The sequence below is a fragment of the Macrotis lagotis genome, chromosome 6 (assembly GCF_037893015.1).
Source record: "Macrotis lagotis isolate mMagLag1 chromosome 6, bilby.v1.9.chrom.fasta, whole genome shotgun sequence".
In the NCBI taxonomy this organism is placed as follows: domain Eukaryota; kingdom Metazoa; phylum Chordata; class Mammalia; order Peramelemorphia; family Peramelidae; genus Macrotis; species Macrotis lagotis.
Window position 1 is genome coordinate 54261511 of NC_133663.1, and position 17236 is coordinate 54278746.

Below are 17236 nucleotides of genomic sequence, written 5' to 3' on the forward strand. Positions count from 1 at the left end.
GCACAAATAATTGATTAAAGTCCCAATAATCTTTTTAAATCTGTGAGTGTGTAAAATCTATAAACATCATAGAACAAATCTAAGCTAAAATTTGGAAGGAATTAATTTCTATCTTAATTTATAGGTAGATTTAAAATAACTTACGAGATCTTCAGTTGAAGTTTTAATACTTGGTATGAAATCTTTAAAGACAAATTGTATGTAATAATAGGAGCTAATATTCATATTGTCCACTTTTTAGACATTAATTTAATCTTTCCAATGTAGGTGCACTATCCCCATTTAAGTGATTGGCCCCAATCTGAATCAGAATTTGAATCTGAAACAGAATTTGAATACAATGTTCTGACTCCAAATCTAGTACTTTATCTGTACTAAAAGATCACTTTTCTAAAGTGGAGCATAATTTCGGGAGCCATTGCACATTATTTCAAAATGAAAAAACTCTGAAAGATAACAGCTAATGAAAGTTACCTAGATAATCCACTTACAAATTAATGGTCTGTTTATTAATGAAGAACAGATTCTTCAAAACTGAGTACACAAATGGTGGCTGTTTTTAGATTTTTCTTTTATTGTCCTACATTATTTTTATGTGTGGATTGGTTTTCTTTTTCCTCTTAAATGTGTTTATATTTTGCCTTTGTCAGGTACCTACTAAGGATGATGATGAATTTTGCAGTATTTGGCAGTCGTTACAAGGTTCAGGAAAACCTCAACATTTTCCTCAGAATTCACAGGAGAAGGTTAGTAGGCAGCTAATACCACATAACAAAAATTTATGAAATTTATGAAAAATTTAAAGAAAAAATTCTTTAAGAAAAGTACTTTTATTTTGCTACATAGATTATAAAATTATGCCATTCTCCTAGGAAAAATGACTCCTTTGATCTTTAACATAGAGATTTGTTTTAAGACTTATTTTTTAATTATAATTTATTTTTTCACCAATTATATGTTAAAACAATTTTGAACATCTTTTTAAGTTTTGCATTCCAAATTCTATCACTCCCTCCTTGAGATGATAAGCAGACATAGGTTACAAATGTGAATCATGTAAAACATTTCCATATTAGTCATTTTGTTTAAGAAAACTTAAAATAAAAAAATGAAAGAAACAAATTGATAAATAGCATGCTTCAGTCTGTAGTTGGACAATATCAATTCTTTCTATGGAGGGAGATAAGATAGTATCCTTCATTCTTTGGGACTGTCTTCAATCATTGTATTGCCAAAAATATGTAAATCATTCACAGTTCTTCATTGTATAATAATATTGTTGTTACTGTGTTCAGTGTTCTTCTGGTTCTGCTCACCTTACTTTACATCAGTTCATGTACATCTTTGCAGATTTTTTTACAAATATCCTGCTTGTTTTTTCTTATAGCACAATAATATTCTATTAGTCATATACCACAGGTTGTTTAGCCATTCCCCAATTGATGAACATCTCTTCAATTTCCAGTTCTTTGCCACTGCTAAAGGAACTGTTGTAAATATTTTTGTACTTATAAGTTTTTTCCTTTTTGTTTTTTATCTCATAAAATATAAGTGAAATTGTTGGCATGTTTTTTTAACAGAAAAGAAATAGAACAAATAAAACAAATAACTTTGCTTTTGTAAACTCTTAATGCTCTGGAGCGTTAAGAGGAATTTGAAAGGAAGATTAGGAAAACAGAAAATTTTTGAATGGTTACAGTAATATATAGCTGAGTACTTGACCAAGAAAATAGGAGAGGAAAACAGACAGATGAGTTTTATTGCATTTTTTTAAAAAAAGATAAATGGTTGAGCATAACCCTACCATACTTCAGTGTAGGTGGTTTTGGCCAGTCATTCAGCATGTAGACTAATATGTTATAATGGGGATTCCTTTAGTAGTTGGACTGAACTAAATGGCTGCCAAAGGGATTGATTCTGAGAAAATTTTAAGAGTTAAGCCCCTCAAAAAAGAAATAAAAGCCAAGAGATTGAGGAAATGGCCTAGAAGATTCTCTATACAATGCAGAGATACAATGAGGTAATAGAGTCTTAGGGTAAAACTCCAGAAAAATAAAACAGGATCGAAATAGCTATAATTGGAAACCCATAAAAGTCCAAGAAATGGCCACCAAAAAAAACAGAACAAAAACTATAGAAGGAATAACATGCCCTTTACCACCAGAACTGTTGTGTTTAAATCAACTAATCTTAGATGTATTCCCTCTGTCCTTGCTCACTTTTCATGGTAGATATGTTTGTGGGAAAAGGCTTCCCAAGTTTTATTTTAGTTTTATCTTTCTTGGGTAGTAAGAAGTACCTTTATATTTAAACAATTTTTATTCTCCAAGTGACTTGGAAAGGGGAAAACATGTCACTGGGGATCTGTAGGCTATAGTTTTCAAAATAAGATACAAAGAGTATCTTGAACCTGAAGAAATCATTCCTTAAGAGTAATTGGGGGTTGACCTAGGATTCTGCCCTGTGAATTGGGGGAATATAGCCCTTGGGGACAAATCTGTGGAGGGGCTGTGGGCAAAAGGACACAATGATAGATTGTTATTATTGCTGTTGTTGCGGTTGTTGGATAAATTGATCCAGTTGGTCCAATTCTGGAAAAAAATTTGGAATTAAGGAAAGTAACTGAGCTTTTCATGCCTTTTAATTGAGTGACCCTACTACTGGTCATAGATTCCCAATAGAAAAAGATCAAGGTTATTTTCTACAAGAAGATATCCATACATGTAATCAGCTGTATTTATTAAGACCTTGCTAGCTGGAGAAGCAATATAAATATATAGAAATGCATCAAAAAAAGACAAAAGTAACCTTAGAAGGAAAGCACTGAGAACTTGGGGGGCAAGGGAGGAATTTTGGTTTCTGCATCTTCTATAAGAATTAAAAAAAAATTCAGAGAAATGTTGGAAGACTTGTATGAACTGATAAAAGAATTCACTGAACCAAAATAGTGGTTACAGTAATGTAAAGAGTAATTATTCTGGACCAGTCTCAGTTCTCAAGAGCTAAGGATGAAACACAATTTCCTTTTCTGGAAAGAAATGTGATTACTGTTGTTGTGAAATATATTAGACCCTGTCAGAAACAGTCATTAGTTTCACTTAATTTTTTTACCTTGTTAAGAGGAAGGTTCAGTTGAGAGGAGGAGGAGAAATTCAATCAGAGAATTTTAAAACCCATTATCTTTTAATTAATATTTCATTTGTTTTCCAATTATACATAATAGTAGTTTCTACCTGTCATTTTCTGTAAGGTTTTGAATTTACAATCTTTCCTCCACCCTCCTTTTTCTCCCCCATCCCCCCACAGAAGGCAGTCTGGTAATCTTTACATTGTTCCGTGCTGCACAATGATTGAAACTGAATGTGTTCGGAGAGAAATCATATCCTTGAGGAGAAAATAAAATATTAGCGATAGCATAATTATGTAGTACATAAGACACTTTTATATTAAAAAAAATGAAGGTAATAGACTTTGGTCTTTGTTTAAACTCCATAGTTCTTTCTCTGGGTACAGATGGTATTTTCCATGACAGGTACTCTAACATTGTCCTGATTATTGCATTGATGGAATGAGCAAGTCCAGTAAGATTGATCATCATCCCCATGTTGCTGTTAGAGTGTACATGTTCTTCTGGTTCTGCTCATCTCGCTCATCCTCAGTTTATGCAAATCCTTCCAGGCTTCCCTGAATTTCCAACCCTCCTAGCTTCTAATAGAACAACAGTGTTCCATGACATACATATACCACAGTTTGTTAAGCCATTCCCCAATTGATGGACATTGACTCAATTTCAAATTCTTTGCTACCACAAACAGGGCTGCTATGAATGTTTTTGTAAAAGTGATGTTTTTACCCCTTTTCATGATGTCTTCAGGGTATAGACCCAGTAGTGGTATTGCTGGATCAAAGGATATGCACATTTTCATTGCCTTTTGCATAATTATATGCCTATTGCATAATTTCAGATTGCTCTCCAGAAAGGGTGGATGAGTTCACGTCTCTATCAACAGTGCATTAAGTAGGGGCAGCTAGGTGGCATAGTGGATAAAGCACCGGCCCTGGAGTCAGGAGTACCTGGGTTCAAATCCGATCTCAGACACCTAATAATTACCTAGCTGTGTGGCCTTGGGCAAGCCACTTAACCCCATTTGCCTTGCAAAAATATAAAAAACAAAAACAGAAAACAATGCATTAGTGTCCCAGATTGCCCACATCCCTTCCAACATTGAGCATTGTCCTTTCTGGTCATATTGGCCAATCTGATAGGTGTGTGAGATGATATCTCAGAGCTTCTTTAATTTGCATTTCTCTCATCAGTAATGACTTAGGGCAGTTTTTCATATGGCTATGGATAGCTTTGACTTCACATCTGTAAATTGCCTTTGCATATCCTTTGACCATTTGTCAATTGGGGAATGGCTTGTTTTTTTATACATTTGACTCAGTTCTCTTTATATTTTAGAAATGAGTCCTTTGTCAGAAATACTGATTGTAAAAAATTGTTTCCCAATTTACTACATTTCTTTTGATCTTGGTTACAGTCGTTTTGTCTGTGCAAAAGCTTTTTAATTTAATGTAATCAAAATTATGTAATTTTTTTTTTTGTTTTGTTTTGTTTTGTTTTAGGTTTTTGCAAGGCAAATGGGGTTAAGTGGCTTGCCCAAGGCCACACAGCTAGGTAATTATTAGGTGTCTGAGACCGGATTTGAACCCAGGTACTCCTGACTCCAGGGCCGGTGCTTTAGCCACTGCGCCACCTAGCTGCCCCTTAATTTGTTTTTAATGATGTTCTCCATCTCTTCCTTGGTCATAAACTGCTTCCCTTTCCCTAGATCTGACAAGTAAACTATTCCTTGAGCTCCTAGTTTGCTTATAACATTGTCTTTTATGTCTAAATCCTGTACCCATTTTGATGTTATCTTGGTATAGGATGTGAGATGTAGGTCTAATCCTAGTTTCTTCCATACTAACTTCAGTTTTCCCAACAAAAAGAGAGAGTTCTGGGGCGGCTAGGTGGCGCAGTGGCTAAAGCACCGGCCCTGGAGTCAGGAGTACCTGGGTTCAAATCCGGTCTCAGACACTTAATAATTACCTAGCTGTGTGGCCTTGGGCAAGCCACTTAACCCCATTTGCCTTGCAAAAAAAAAAAAAAAAACCTAAAAAAAAAAGAGTTCTAATTCCAGAAGCTTGACTCTTGGGGTCTATCAAACAGCAGATTACTATAATCATTTCCTGCTGTCTCTTTTGCACCTAATCTATTCCACTAATCCACCCCTCTATTTCTTAGAAATAGCAGACAGTTTTGATGACTGATGCTTTATAGTATAATTTTAGATCTGGTAGGGCTAAGCCACCTTCTTCTGTACTTTTTTTTTCATTAAATTCCTGGATATTCTTGACTTTTTGTTTCTCCATATGAATTTAGTTATAATTTCTTCTAGTTCATTAATGTAATTTTTTGGAAGTTTGATTGGTAAAGCCACTAAATAAGTAGATTACTTTAGGTAGAATTGTCATTTGTATTATATTAGCTCGGCCTATCCATGAGCAATTGATATTTGTCTAGTTATTTAAATCTAATTTTATTATTTGTTTAAAGAGTGTTTTATATTTGTTTTCATAGAGTTTCTGAGTCTGCTTTGGCAGGTAGACTCCCAAATATTTTATATTATCTGAAGTTACTTTAAATGGAATTTCTCTTTCTGGCTCTTGCTGCTGTATCTTGCTATTAATATATAGAAATGCTGAGGATTTATGAGGGTTTATTTTATATCCTGCAACTTTACTAAAGTTGCTAATTACTTCTAGTAGGTTTTTTTAGATGATTTTTTTAGGATTCTCTAGGTATACCATCATGTCATCTGCAAAGAGTGAGAGTTTTGTTTCTTCCCAATTCTAATTCCTTCAATTTCTTTTTCTTCTCTTATTGCTGAAGCTTAACATTTCTAATACAATATTAAATAATAATGGTGATAACACGCATCCTTGTTTCACCCCATCTTATTGTAAGACCCGTTATCTTATATAAAAAATAAATTAAATGGTGATATTGTTATGAAAGGATTTGATAAGCTAATTTATGGGAATTTCAACTTGCAGGGTTTGGTTCTACCTCAAGAAATAAACAGAGGAACTACTCATTATCATAAACCTGGCCTCAATGACAGCAGTATTAAGAGTCAGCAAAGAAAATGTGACCAATATAGAAAATGTAAGTCCAATTAAGAACTATAATGCAGAAAAATACGCTTCTTGAAATAATGTTTTATTTATAATAATCACTAAGTTCTGTTCTCTTGAAAGCTCCTGTCTACAAATTATTTACTAATGTGATAGATTGCTGATCATCTTTATACTATTTTGTTGTTAATATTAATACTTGGTTAATTCTCAGATATTAAAAATAACCCACCCTTTTTTACAGTACCTTTTATTTTATGAAAATGCTTTCCTCATAAACACCCCAAAGGTCTTTAAAATCTGTTACTTTAGAAATGTAATTTTAAAGTTTTAGTTTTGATATTGCTGGAAAAATTAACAGACACTCATTTTATCTTTTTTTATTCAAATAATAGCATTGATATAGTGCTTTAAAGTTTACTTTTTTCTTTAAAATATCTCACTTTATCCTCACCAGAGATGAGGAAAAACTGAGGCAACAGAAATTAAGCGACTTTCTCAGGGTCATAGTAAGTATCAGAGACCAGATTTGAACTGAGTCTTCCTGACTTCAGGCTGAGCACATTGTCTCCTGCACCCCCTCACTGCCAGGGGAGTACGCTTTAGAGGTTTCACTGGATCACTTCTCATCGTTGGTGGATGTGTTGATGGAAAAGGGTCATTTTAAGTTTTCTGTTAAAACCACTGTCAACACCCTGAGAAACACTCGTCACTGACTGACGACAGTGCACAGGATAGTCCCTCACTGAAACATTTAGGTGAAGACACTGACCCTGGCATGATACACACCTAGGAACAGTGATTTTTAAAACACACGCACATACATACACACCCCTGGATAATAAGAGCAGAATGCTCTTAAAAGGATTGTACATTTGATTAAAAAGGCATTCTTCATGTCCTTTTGAGCAATCTATTTTTTAATATAGATATAAAATATTCTGACTGTTTTGTCTGGGATATTCATTAGTGTCCCTAATGCTCTGCCCCATTTGATCTTAAGACCCTTGGCAAGTTCCTCTCATCTTGGAGCCTTATTTTTCTTCCTTATAGGAAAATCTGTTCACATTGTCCCCTGAGGCTACTGTACATGCAACAAGATATTGCCCGTTGAGCTAATATGTTTGAAGGAACAAGTCGGTGTGCAGTGGGATTTTTATTCTTACCATCTTCCCCTGGTCTTTGCTCCTCTGACTTTTTTTCCTCTTTGTTTCTGAAGTTGTGCATTACTCTAGCCTCAGGCCTCTTTTGTTGACTGAGCCCCTCCTCCCCAGGCTTGACCCTTCTGGTCCTGTGATGATTGCTTCCTGCACAACTTCCTTGGGCCTTCCTGCTTTCCCCAACACCTCTACGACAAGTTTTCTTCTCCCCAACACACATTTTATCTATAATTTACATTGTTTTCTTGCTCAACCAACTTCATCTCTAATCCAGCTCTAACATATATTTATACCAGATTAACAGGGATGAAGTTTATTTTTTTCCTCAATAATCAAATTCCTATTTTTTATTTCTAGTCAAAGAAGATTGTAAAGTTTCTAAGAATGAATGTAACTCACAAAAGACAGCAAATAAACAGGTAAGTTAAAGTTTGTTAAGCTTTTCTTATGGCAGGTTTTGATTTTTACACACAATAACTAATCAGCTTTCTGCCATAGACTTTCTTGGGGAGGCCCTGCTGAAAATTGGGTGCTTATCAGTCAGTTCAAGGATTTAGTATCAAGCTTTTAATATGTACAGAGCACTATGCTAGTGAATAGGGATACAGAGAAAAACCCAAAAAAAGCCCCTGCCCTAAAAGGTGCACATAGGTGAAAGGAAGTAATCTGAAAGAAGATATCCTCAGAGCAGTGGAAGGGTGGAAGAGTGTGAAGATTTAGAGCTGATGTCTTGAACTTAAAACCTTTTTATGCTTTGTCTTGAAGCAAGAGAAGATTGGTTGACACAGGGGGAGGAGAGGGAAAGTGCATTCAAGCTTTTAGCCAGTGCTAAGGCAGAGAGAGGAATGGTGTAGTTGGTGTACTGAAAAACTTGGAAGTTTGGACAGATGGGGGAGAACCAGGAGGAAACATGGCTGAGAAGTCATTTATGTGGATGCTCCTTTAATCTGTCATGAACTTTGCTTTGAAGAAAGAGGTCAGGTTTCTGTTTGCTCACCTGCAGACTTTTGGAGGAGCCACCAAATGTAATGTTAAGCTTTTGAAGAGAAATGAAAGTCCTAATGCTTCAGAAGTCCAAAAGACTGTAATTGATGATTCAAATACAGTTGGGAAGGTAAGAAACCGTTTGTCTGATTTCTTCTCCCAAAATTATAATAGTGGATAAAACTAAATGCCTATAATAGATCCATATACATTACAGTAGTTTTCATCTATATGTTGAAATCATGTTTATTCTCTTAGACTGACCTTGGAATTGAGAATTTCCTAATGTCCTTGAAACTCACCAAGGAGAATGAAGTGCAGTGTGGTGAGGAACCATCAACAAATGAAGAACATTTGTCACCACAGTCATTTGCCATGGTTGGTTTTTTTTTAATTTTTTTAATTTTATTTCTCTAATATTTTTCTAGTATATCTAACTTTTCTAATGTTAGTAAATCTGGGATCAAGACAAGTCTCTGCTCCAATACTAGCTGGAGACTTAAGTCATTTATCAATGCCCCAGGCCACTTTTTAAGGCTAAATGTGTCAGAACAGTCATAGATGCAACATAGATCCATATTATTTAAGTAGTGAAAGAAGAGTCACATCCAAACAGAAGAGAGAGAAAATTGGGGAAAAAACGACATAGTTCATAAGTCAGGTTTTTTTTTTTTTTAATTGAAGATAGTAAGCTTTGGTCTGCATTTAAACTTCACAATTCCTTCTCTGGATATTGATGGTATTTTCCATCGTAAGTATTGTCTTTGATTATTGTACTGCAATGATGATCAAGTCTATCATAGATAATCATCAAGGTTTTATTTTCTTATGGAAAGGAATACCTAACTTCTTGTTAGACTTTGCCTTCCCTCTACCTCATACACAAGTATGTTCAGCATTGTTAAATGTCGCCTTCTGGACAAAGCAAATCCATGCCAGGGAACTGAAATTACCCCTTTATACCTCTGTACCATACTTTTCTTTTTAACACTGGTGTCCATTTCCAGGAAGGGTTTGGACGGAAATATTACTTTTTCACCATAAAATATTCTTATTAAAAGAAAAATAATATAATTCTCAGTAAGAAATGAAAGCAATAGGATCATACTAATTTTTGTTGTTTTTTTTTTTAAAGAAGGGAACACAGATGCTCAAAGAAATCCTGAAAATTGATAGCTCTGACTCTGCAGACCACAAGAAGGAAGTAAAACAATTAGTTAATGAAGGTAATGCTGCTTCTAGTAGGAAAGAAGTCTATGGATCTTCTTCCCAGCCTAGGCCAACTAAGAAGTTAGGTATGTAAAATATATAGGTTTTGTACTAATCGCCTAAAATAATTATAAAAATTCAATTGTGTCCATATATGTGTGTGTATGTATGTCCTAATATCAAATTATAGAATTTGTTATATATTATTTACCTAATATGTTTTTATGTTATTGGCTTTTGTATAAAATAAATATATACTAGTAGACATAGTCACACTCTCCATAGATATTAAACCTAAAGAATTTTATTAATTCTGTTGTCCTTAGTTTAAAATCACTTCTTCTGACATATATGATATCCAACTTAAATAACAGATATTTTCCAATTATACTTCACCTTAAAAAAAACTTTATCCTGAAAATATGTATAATTCATAGATAAGAAATTCACTATTCTAATATATTTTTTAAAGAATGAAATTATTGAGGGCAGCTAGGTGGCACAGTGGATAAAGCAATGGCCCTGGAGTCAGGAGTACCTGGGTTCAAATCTGGTCTCAGACACTTAATTACCTAGTTGCATGACCTTGGGCAAGCCACTTAACCCCATTTGCGTTGCAAAAACCTATAAAAAAAATGAAATTATTGCCTGAATTTGGATGTGCTTTTATTACTTAATTATATCATTTTACAGTTTGTTATATACAATATAGCTAAAATTTGATTAGCAGTCAGTCAGGTTCCTAAGATATATATTCCCTGCCTTCATAACATTATTATTGATCTTCATAAAACCAATTAATAAACCTGTTATGAAGGGGAATTCCATTTCATTACATGTGGGTAGTTCTGAGAACATTTTCTTCACACAGTGTGAATTGCCGGAAAACTGTTAAGGAATGAGAAGAAAATTCTTTGCTGGATGGAATAAAAATATTCTTTTGATGTCACTTCAAATGAAGTGACTTTATAAACTAATATTTGTTTTTAAAAGTGTTTTGGGCATGTAAAAACAACAGCTGTCTTCAAAAGAATATAAATTTTCTAAACTTTTTATAAAATTTTTGATTAAACCATAGATTGCTTTTATGCTGATATTTCTAGAACAGAATTGAACAGTCAGCAGGCACTCAATATATCTTCATGGCTGATGGAATACATATGCTTTAAATTTTCAAAATTAATAAAAAGAAAATTAAATCATTTGCAAAGTCATGATAGGATGGTGATCCTGAATTCTCTAAAGAATGTATACTCTGGCAAGTTCTACCATGCTAAAAGGCTTCAAGTATACCATGGAAACAATGTAAAGACTGGCAAATTGCCTTCTCTGAACATTAAGAGAGACTTTAAGCAAGTACATGTATGTTGACCAAAGTTGTTCACCACTGTGATGGAGATTTTGTTCAGAATCCAAGTGTAAAGGGATTTTTCTGAGAACAGGGAAAACCCCCAAATACTTTGGATATCATTGTGCTAAGTGCATCAAATCTGAGAATAAAGGTCCTTCTTAATACCAAGATTCTACTGTTATTATGTGTCACTGAGACATTAAATCCAAAAACCTCTGAAGAATTTAAGATTAATGTTACATACTTGGTAATGGAAAGGTGCATAATTGTGTGAGTAAGCTGCAACATGTAACCAATGAGAACTAAGGAAAACAAGAATTTTAAAATGGCATCAAGGAATTATGATAGGAAAAAGGGACTAGCTGTGTACCAAGGGCAAGCAATGACAGGCGAACAGCAAGAAAGCCCTACTGGTTTATATTAAATGGTTTATAAATTCATTTAATTTGACTTTTGATATATTCTAAATGTGAGATATTCTAATCTAATGACCATAAAGCTGCTAGAAGAGCTGAACCAAACCATTCCTGACATTTTTCTCTCTGACTTCCTGCCCCTCCCCAACAATGATTTTGAAGAACTTAAATCTTTAAAATTTTAATTTTGATTTGCCTGGATCTCCCCAAGGAGAGAATCCTTATCTCATTACTCCCCACTTTTCAGTCCTGAAACAATTATTAGATCATTCAGTGGTTGCTCCTATAATGAGTGGATCGGTCTATTCCCCAGTGATGCCATTTATCACTCCTGCAACTTTGATCAAAATAACACTCCCTGGTCACTTCCGTGTAAGTGTTGTCTCTTTGAGGACACGATAGTATTGATGTTTTGTTTTTACATTTCATACATTTACCTATTTCTACTTTATGAGAGATCTCTTGGAAGAAAATGAAACAGTTAAATAATACAATGACCTCAACTAAAAATTTAGTATTTAACATCTATAGCCCCTTCCCATCTCCTGTGTGTGTGTGTAGTCAAATCTGTCTCATTTCTATAATGTTTTATCACCAGTTCTCTGGAATCTTGAATGGACATTGTTCTTGTCAATCATCATGTTTTATACACATTTCAAAGTTGTTATTACTGTGTTGCTATCATCTTATAAATTGTTCTCCTGGTCCTCCTCATTTCATTCTTCATCAGTTTAAAGAAGTACTTCAAATTGTTTATTTTTATAATAAAGTAGGATAAAAGATAGGAGAACTTATTAAGAGACGTAATGGGTTATATAAATTGGACTCGGTGCAAGTATGGAAAAAATAGGGGGATCATGCATCAACTTTCATCCTCATTTTCATTTAAATTGGGGGGGAGAATAAAAAAGGGCAGAACCAACACAAAGTTTAGCATAGAAATACCTTCAAGTCAACAGGGAGAAAAAAAGAACAGGAAGAAAGAAAAGGAGAAAGAAGAGCCAATGATGGAAGGGATTAGTCATTATCAAAAGTAAATCTAACACTTTGTAGATCTGCAGTCCTGCCCAGCTACTTAAAGCTCTCTAGGCCTAAGATCCATTTCAGTCTAATGGGTTGCCTTGTGCTTTGGTAACTGGTAGAAAAACTGTCCCTATAGCAAAGACTCCATCCTGCCATTTTGATGTTAAATCAGGGAATCAATGAACATTTATTGACTGGTTATTATGGTTCAGACACTACTATATATTGAACGTAGATCATATGTTTTATTTATTAAGGGAGGTGTCTAGTTTTTATTTTTGTTCTCTGTCAAAGGACCGTTTTGTAATCATAAAAACTTTAGTTGAGCAGTTACAACTACCACAGGATTTTTGTTTCTTGGCATGTCATACTACTTAAATATAAATGTTTGTTTCTTTGATAGCTGCTTATATAAATAAGCCTCACAATCCAGGAGACTGTCATAGTGCTCAAGGAGTGGACAATTTTGGCCGATCTGTCCTCAGTCAGCAGCCTCCTTTGTCCACACCAGTATCCGAACTTTCTCGACTTTGTTCTCTTGTTGGAATGCCACAGCCAGATTTCATCTTTCTCAGAACACCACAGGTAGAGTATTGCTTTTATAGTCACAATTTAATGGAATTTAGAAGAAGAAAAGTTTTTGCTAGAGAAAATAATGTGAGACTCAGTAAGATTATGGGCAGCAGCCAGGTATAGCAAATTGTTGGGCCTTTGCTAGCATTTCCAGAAATATGATTCTTCAAATCTTCAGTCTCATTTAAAAGGAAAATGCAATAGGTGGAATAAAAAGGAGTTTGATTGCAATTCAATTAGATACTTTAGGCCTTGTAATTTTTTTAATAGATATTTTTAATTTTTTGCAATGCAGTGGGGTTAAATGACTTGCCCAAGGTCACACAGCTAGGTAATTATTGTGTCTGAGGCAGGTTCTCCTAACTCCAGGGCTGGTGCTTCGTTCACTGCACCACCTAGCTGTCCCTTGGGCCTAGGGCCTAAGTCTGTCCTAATTTAAAGACAGAGTTGAAATGGTCATATTATATAATGGACCTAAATTATTTGTTGGACTTGGTAAGGATAGAGAACTCCAGACCTAAAGGACCCAACATTTTTTCCCAACTTTAATAATAATTGGGAGGTAGCTAGATGGCGCAGTGGAGTTCAGATGGAGCCTCAGATACTTAATAATTACCTAGCTGTGTGACCTTGGGCAAGTCATTTAACCCCATTGCCTTAAATTTAAAAAAAATGTCTAGTTTTGGGGGAGTTGGGTGGCACAGTGGATAGAGCACCAGCCCTAGAGTCAGGAGGGCCTGATTTCAAATTTGATCTCAGACACTTAATAATTAACTAGCTGAGTGATCTTGGGCAAGTCACTTAACCCCATTGCCTTGCAAAAACCAAAAGAAAAAAAAAGAATAATCTAATTTCTTGAATGGCAAGTGCTTTGAACTCACACTAAGTAAGGTAGAATTGACATTATATTCCCAATTCAAGGTCCTTAGAGTGATCCTCCTGTAATCTTACTGAAGTCCCCACTGGGCCAGAACCCAGAAAGGGCCTTTTGGTGAATTGCCTCTGCAGGCACCATTCCTGGCCTTTGAATATCTCTCTCACTTTACATTGATGCTCTGACGGATATGTTGAATGAAGGGTTATAGTCTTTTCATCACCACTTTAGGTACAACTTCCTTTCCTTTGCAATATAGAAAGTTGTTCTGTACTGAGCAGCAAGCTCATGTGCACATACACCCAAAGGAGTAAAGATCAAGGATGACAAAGTAGATTGAGTTCCACATTTTTCTCCTTCCCTTCTCTCTCTCTGCTCTCCTGGACAGTGAGGAATCTGATATATGTTAAACATTTATAACTATGTTAAACATATTTCCATATTAATCCTGTTGTGAAAGAAAAATAGAAACGAGGGGAAAAATTTTTTAAATTGAAAATGGTATGCTTTGGTCTTCATTCAAACTCTATAGTTATTTGTTTGGGTGTGGATGGTATTTTCCACTACAAATCCTTTAGAATTGTCTTTGGGCGTTGTATATTGTTAAGAAGAGCTAAGTCTGTCCTAACTGATCACTTCACAGTGTTGCTGTTATTACTGTCTACAGTGTTCTCCTGGTTCTGCTCATTTCATTCACTTTCCAAACTTTTTTGAAGTGGTATATGACCAATTATTGTTGTTCTGCAAGAAATCATGAATAGATAGACTTCAGAAAAACCTAAAACATGCTGTAAGGACAATAAGAAACCTCCATAAGGGTATCCTGGCAGATTCTGCAGACAGATTAACCCTGCCTGTCATTGCTAGACAGACCTGTTCCCTTTTTAAGTTCTTATTTAATCCTGTGTGGAATTCTGTCCCTGTATTTCTAGTGCAAATATTATAGATCCTACCTATTACATCATCAATTTTTAAAACAGCAAAATGTTAAATGAAATTTAAGTGCCAGAAGTCAGGTCTGATTGTAAGCACCTTTCATGGTTACATTTTCTGAATTGTATAATTTATTTCTTAACATTGTTTTTGCTGCTTAATTGTTAGTGTAGGGGGTGGCTAGGTGGTGCAGTAGATAGAGCACCAGCCCTGGAGTCAGGAGTTCCTAAGTTCAAATCCAACCTCAGACACTTAATAATTACCTAGCTGTGTGGCCTTGTTGACAAGCCACTGAACCCCATTGCCTTGCAAAAACTTAAAAAAAAATGTTAGTGTAAAATATACACACAGGCAAAGGCCCCAAGAAAGCATTCTTAGATGTTGTTCCCAATAGACTGTACTAGTACATTATTTCTAAGCTATATTTCTATAAGAACACTAAAATGCCAGTGGCAAAGAAGACAACAAGGCTATTTTGCCATTCGAAAAGGAGTGTAGAATTTTATTCTTTATGTTTTATTCCAAGTGTTTTAATTTTTTGAAATTCCTAGCATACCACATCCTTTATTAAAATAAGAGCCATAACATCTCAGTAACTACAGACAAATTTCAGATTATTTTCATTGCTTTCCAGAATTGATCATTTACAGTGAATGCTGAAGTTTATAGAGTAAATGAGAATTTGAAATAATGGATTGTTAATCAGGGAAAACTTCATGAATCAAAGGGGAACTTTGAGTAGCCTTAGGCTATTAAGGTTGTCCCCAACATATTAAAACATATTAAATTAATGGAGGCCAATGACTGACCTCAGAATTGGGAAGACCTAGCTTAGAATCCTCCCTCTGAAGGGTGCAACCTGTGTGACCATGGAGAAAGCATTTAATTGTTGATACTCATAGCAGCTCTAAGACTCTTAAATTAGAGCCACCTTTACAGCCAGCCTGGGGAAAGAATGCCCCATCCCCTGAAATACTAGTTTTCTCCCCTTAACTAAATGATTGGACACCATTCTATGGGAAATACCAATAGGACTTTAAATGTCAACATAATATATCTTGGTCTCCAATTTATGCCCAATCTGATAGGGCAAAAGACTAGTCAACAGTATGGGGGAATTGATAAATTAAAATAAATTTCTTTAAGACCTTCATCAAATTTTGGTTGCATTGCATTCTGCTCAAGTGTTTCCAGATTGTTCTACATAGCTAGCTAGATGATTTTTCATGATTCCTTCCAAAGGGCTTCTTTATTCAATAGATAGGCAGTGTGGAGCAATAGAAACTACATAGACTTAAAAATAATGAACAGGGAGTCACAGGGAGCTCATATCCTGGCTCTTTCATTAACTCCCTGCATGACTCTTGGACAAATCATTTATCCTCTCTGAGTCTCTGTTTCCTCACCTGTAAGATGACCATCCAAACATCTAATTCTCTAATTTTGTTATTTTTAAAGAATGAGAGAAAGAGTAAGAATATAAAATTTTTCTTGCTTCTGTGTCTCTTTTGTATGATTGTTTTAGAGACCAACACTTTTTAATATTTACTTTTTTAACTTTAACTTTCCAAATATATAATCTGCACTAAAATTTCTTTAGATAAATCTTTCAATTGCTCTTAGTTGCTAGCATAATCTCATGGATATATGTTTTATCTTTCATAGACAATGACTGTTTGTCAGGTAAAATTATCTAATGGATTACTAATACATGGACCACAATGTCCCTCAGAAAACGAAGCCAAGGAGAAAGCCGCTTTTTTTGCTTTACAACACCTGGTAATACCAATCCTTAACTATTATATTAAATTTTATTATTTTTTTGCTTACAACATAATTGCATTTTCTTATAATCTTTTTTTATACATTCATAGAGCACTGTAGGAATGAATTTTTCTTTGCCTCCGCCAATGTTTCCAAATTATCCACCTACTGTACCCACCGGAGCCATTCCTCCAGTATTTGCCCAACCTACTGGTAAGATATGAAATGTTTATAAATGTTTTTAAATAAAGTCTGATTTTTTTTGAAAGATTTTATTTATTTTGTTTTACAATTTTCCCCCGATTCTTGCTTCCCTCCCCCCACCCCCCACAGAAGGCATTCTGTTCATCTTACATTGGTTCCATGTTATACATTGATCTCAGTTGAACATGATGACAGAGTAATCATATCCTTAAGGAAGAAAAAGAAAGTATGAGATAGTAAAATTATAAGTTTTGGTATTTGAAAATGGTTCAAACTTCTAATTTGGGGGAGTTATATGAATCCTATCACACAAAATAATTAGACATTTAAGATTTCATGAATTATTTTCCCATTAAGATAAAAATCCATTTTAGACTGAAATTTTTAAGCAGTTTACATTCTTTTTTTAAATATGGAAAACATTTTTTACAAAGAGTATCCTTTGAATAATATTTTAGTAAAAATTTTGTGGATCTTTTTATATTGCATCCTGAGTACCAAATGTACTTGCAGAATATTATTTGACTATTCATTTCCAAGGTATAAATTGAATAAAAGTACACGT

At 34.5% G+C, this 17236-nt stretch overlaps 1 protein-coding gene across 2 annotated transcripts in view; it reads left to right on the forward strand.

Moving 5' to 3' along the window:
* XRN1 (5'-3' exoribonuclease 1) overlaps nt 1-17236 on the forward strand; it is a 102933-nt gene that overhangs the window by 78503 nt on the left and 7194 nt on the right. For both annotated transcript variants that reach the window (XM_074191159.1, XM_074191160.1), the window contains exons 32-40: nt 651-746; nt 6100-6211; nt 7698-7759; nt 8344-8454; nt 8583-8702; nt 9460-9619; nt 12727-12908; nt 16369-16482; nt 16578-16680. In XM_074191159.1, the coding sequence (XP_074047260.1) occupies nt 651-746; nt 6100-6211; nt 7698-7759; nt 8344-8454; nt 8583-8702; nt 9460-9619; nt 12727-12908; nt 16369-16482; nt 16578-16680 (1060 nt within the window). The remainder of the gene's footprint in view (nt 1-650; nt 747-6099; nt 6212-7697; nt 7760-8343; nt 8455-8582; nt 8703-9459; nt 9620-12726; nt 12909-16368; nt 16483-16577; nt 16681-17236) is intronic.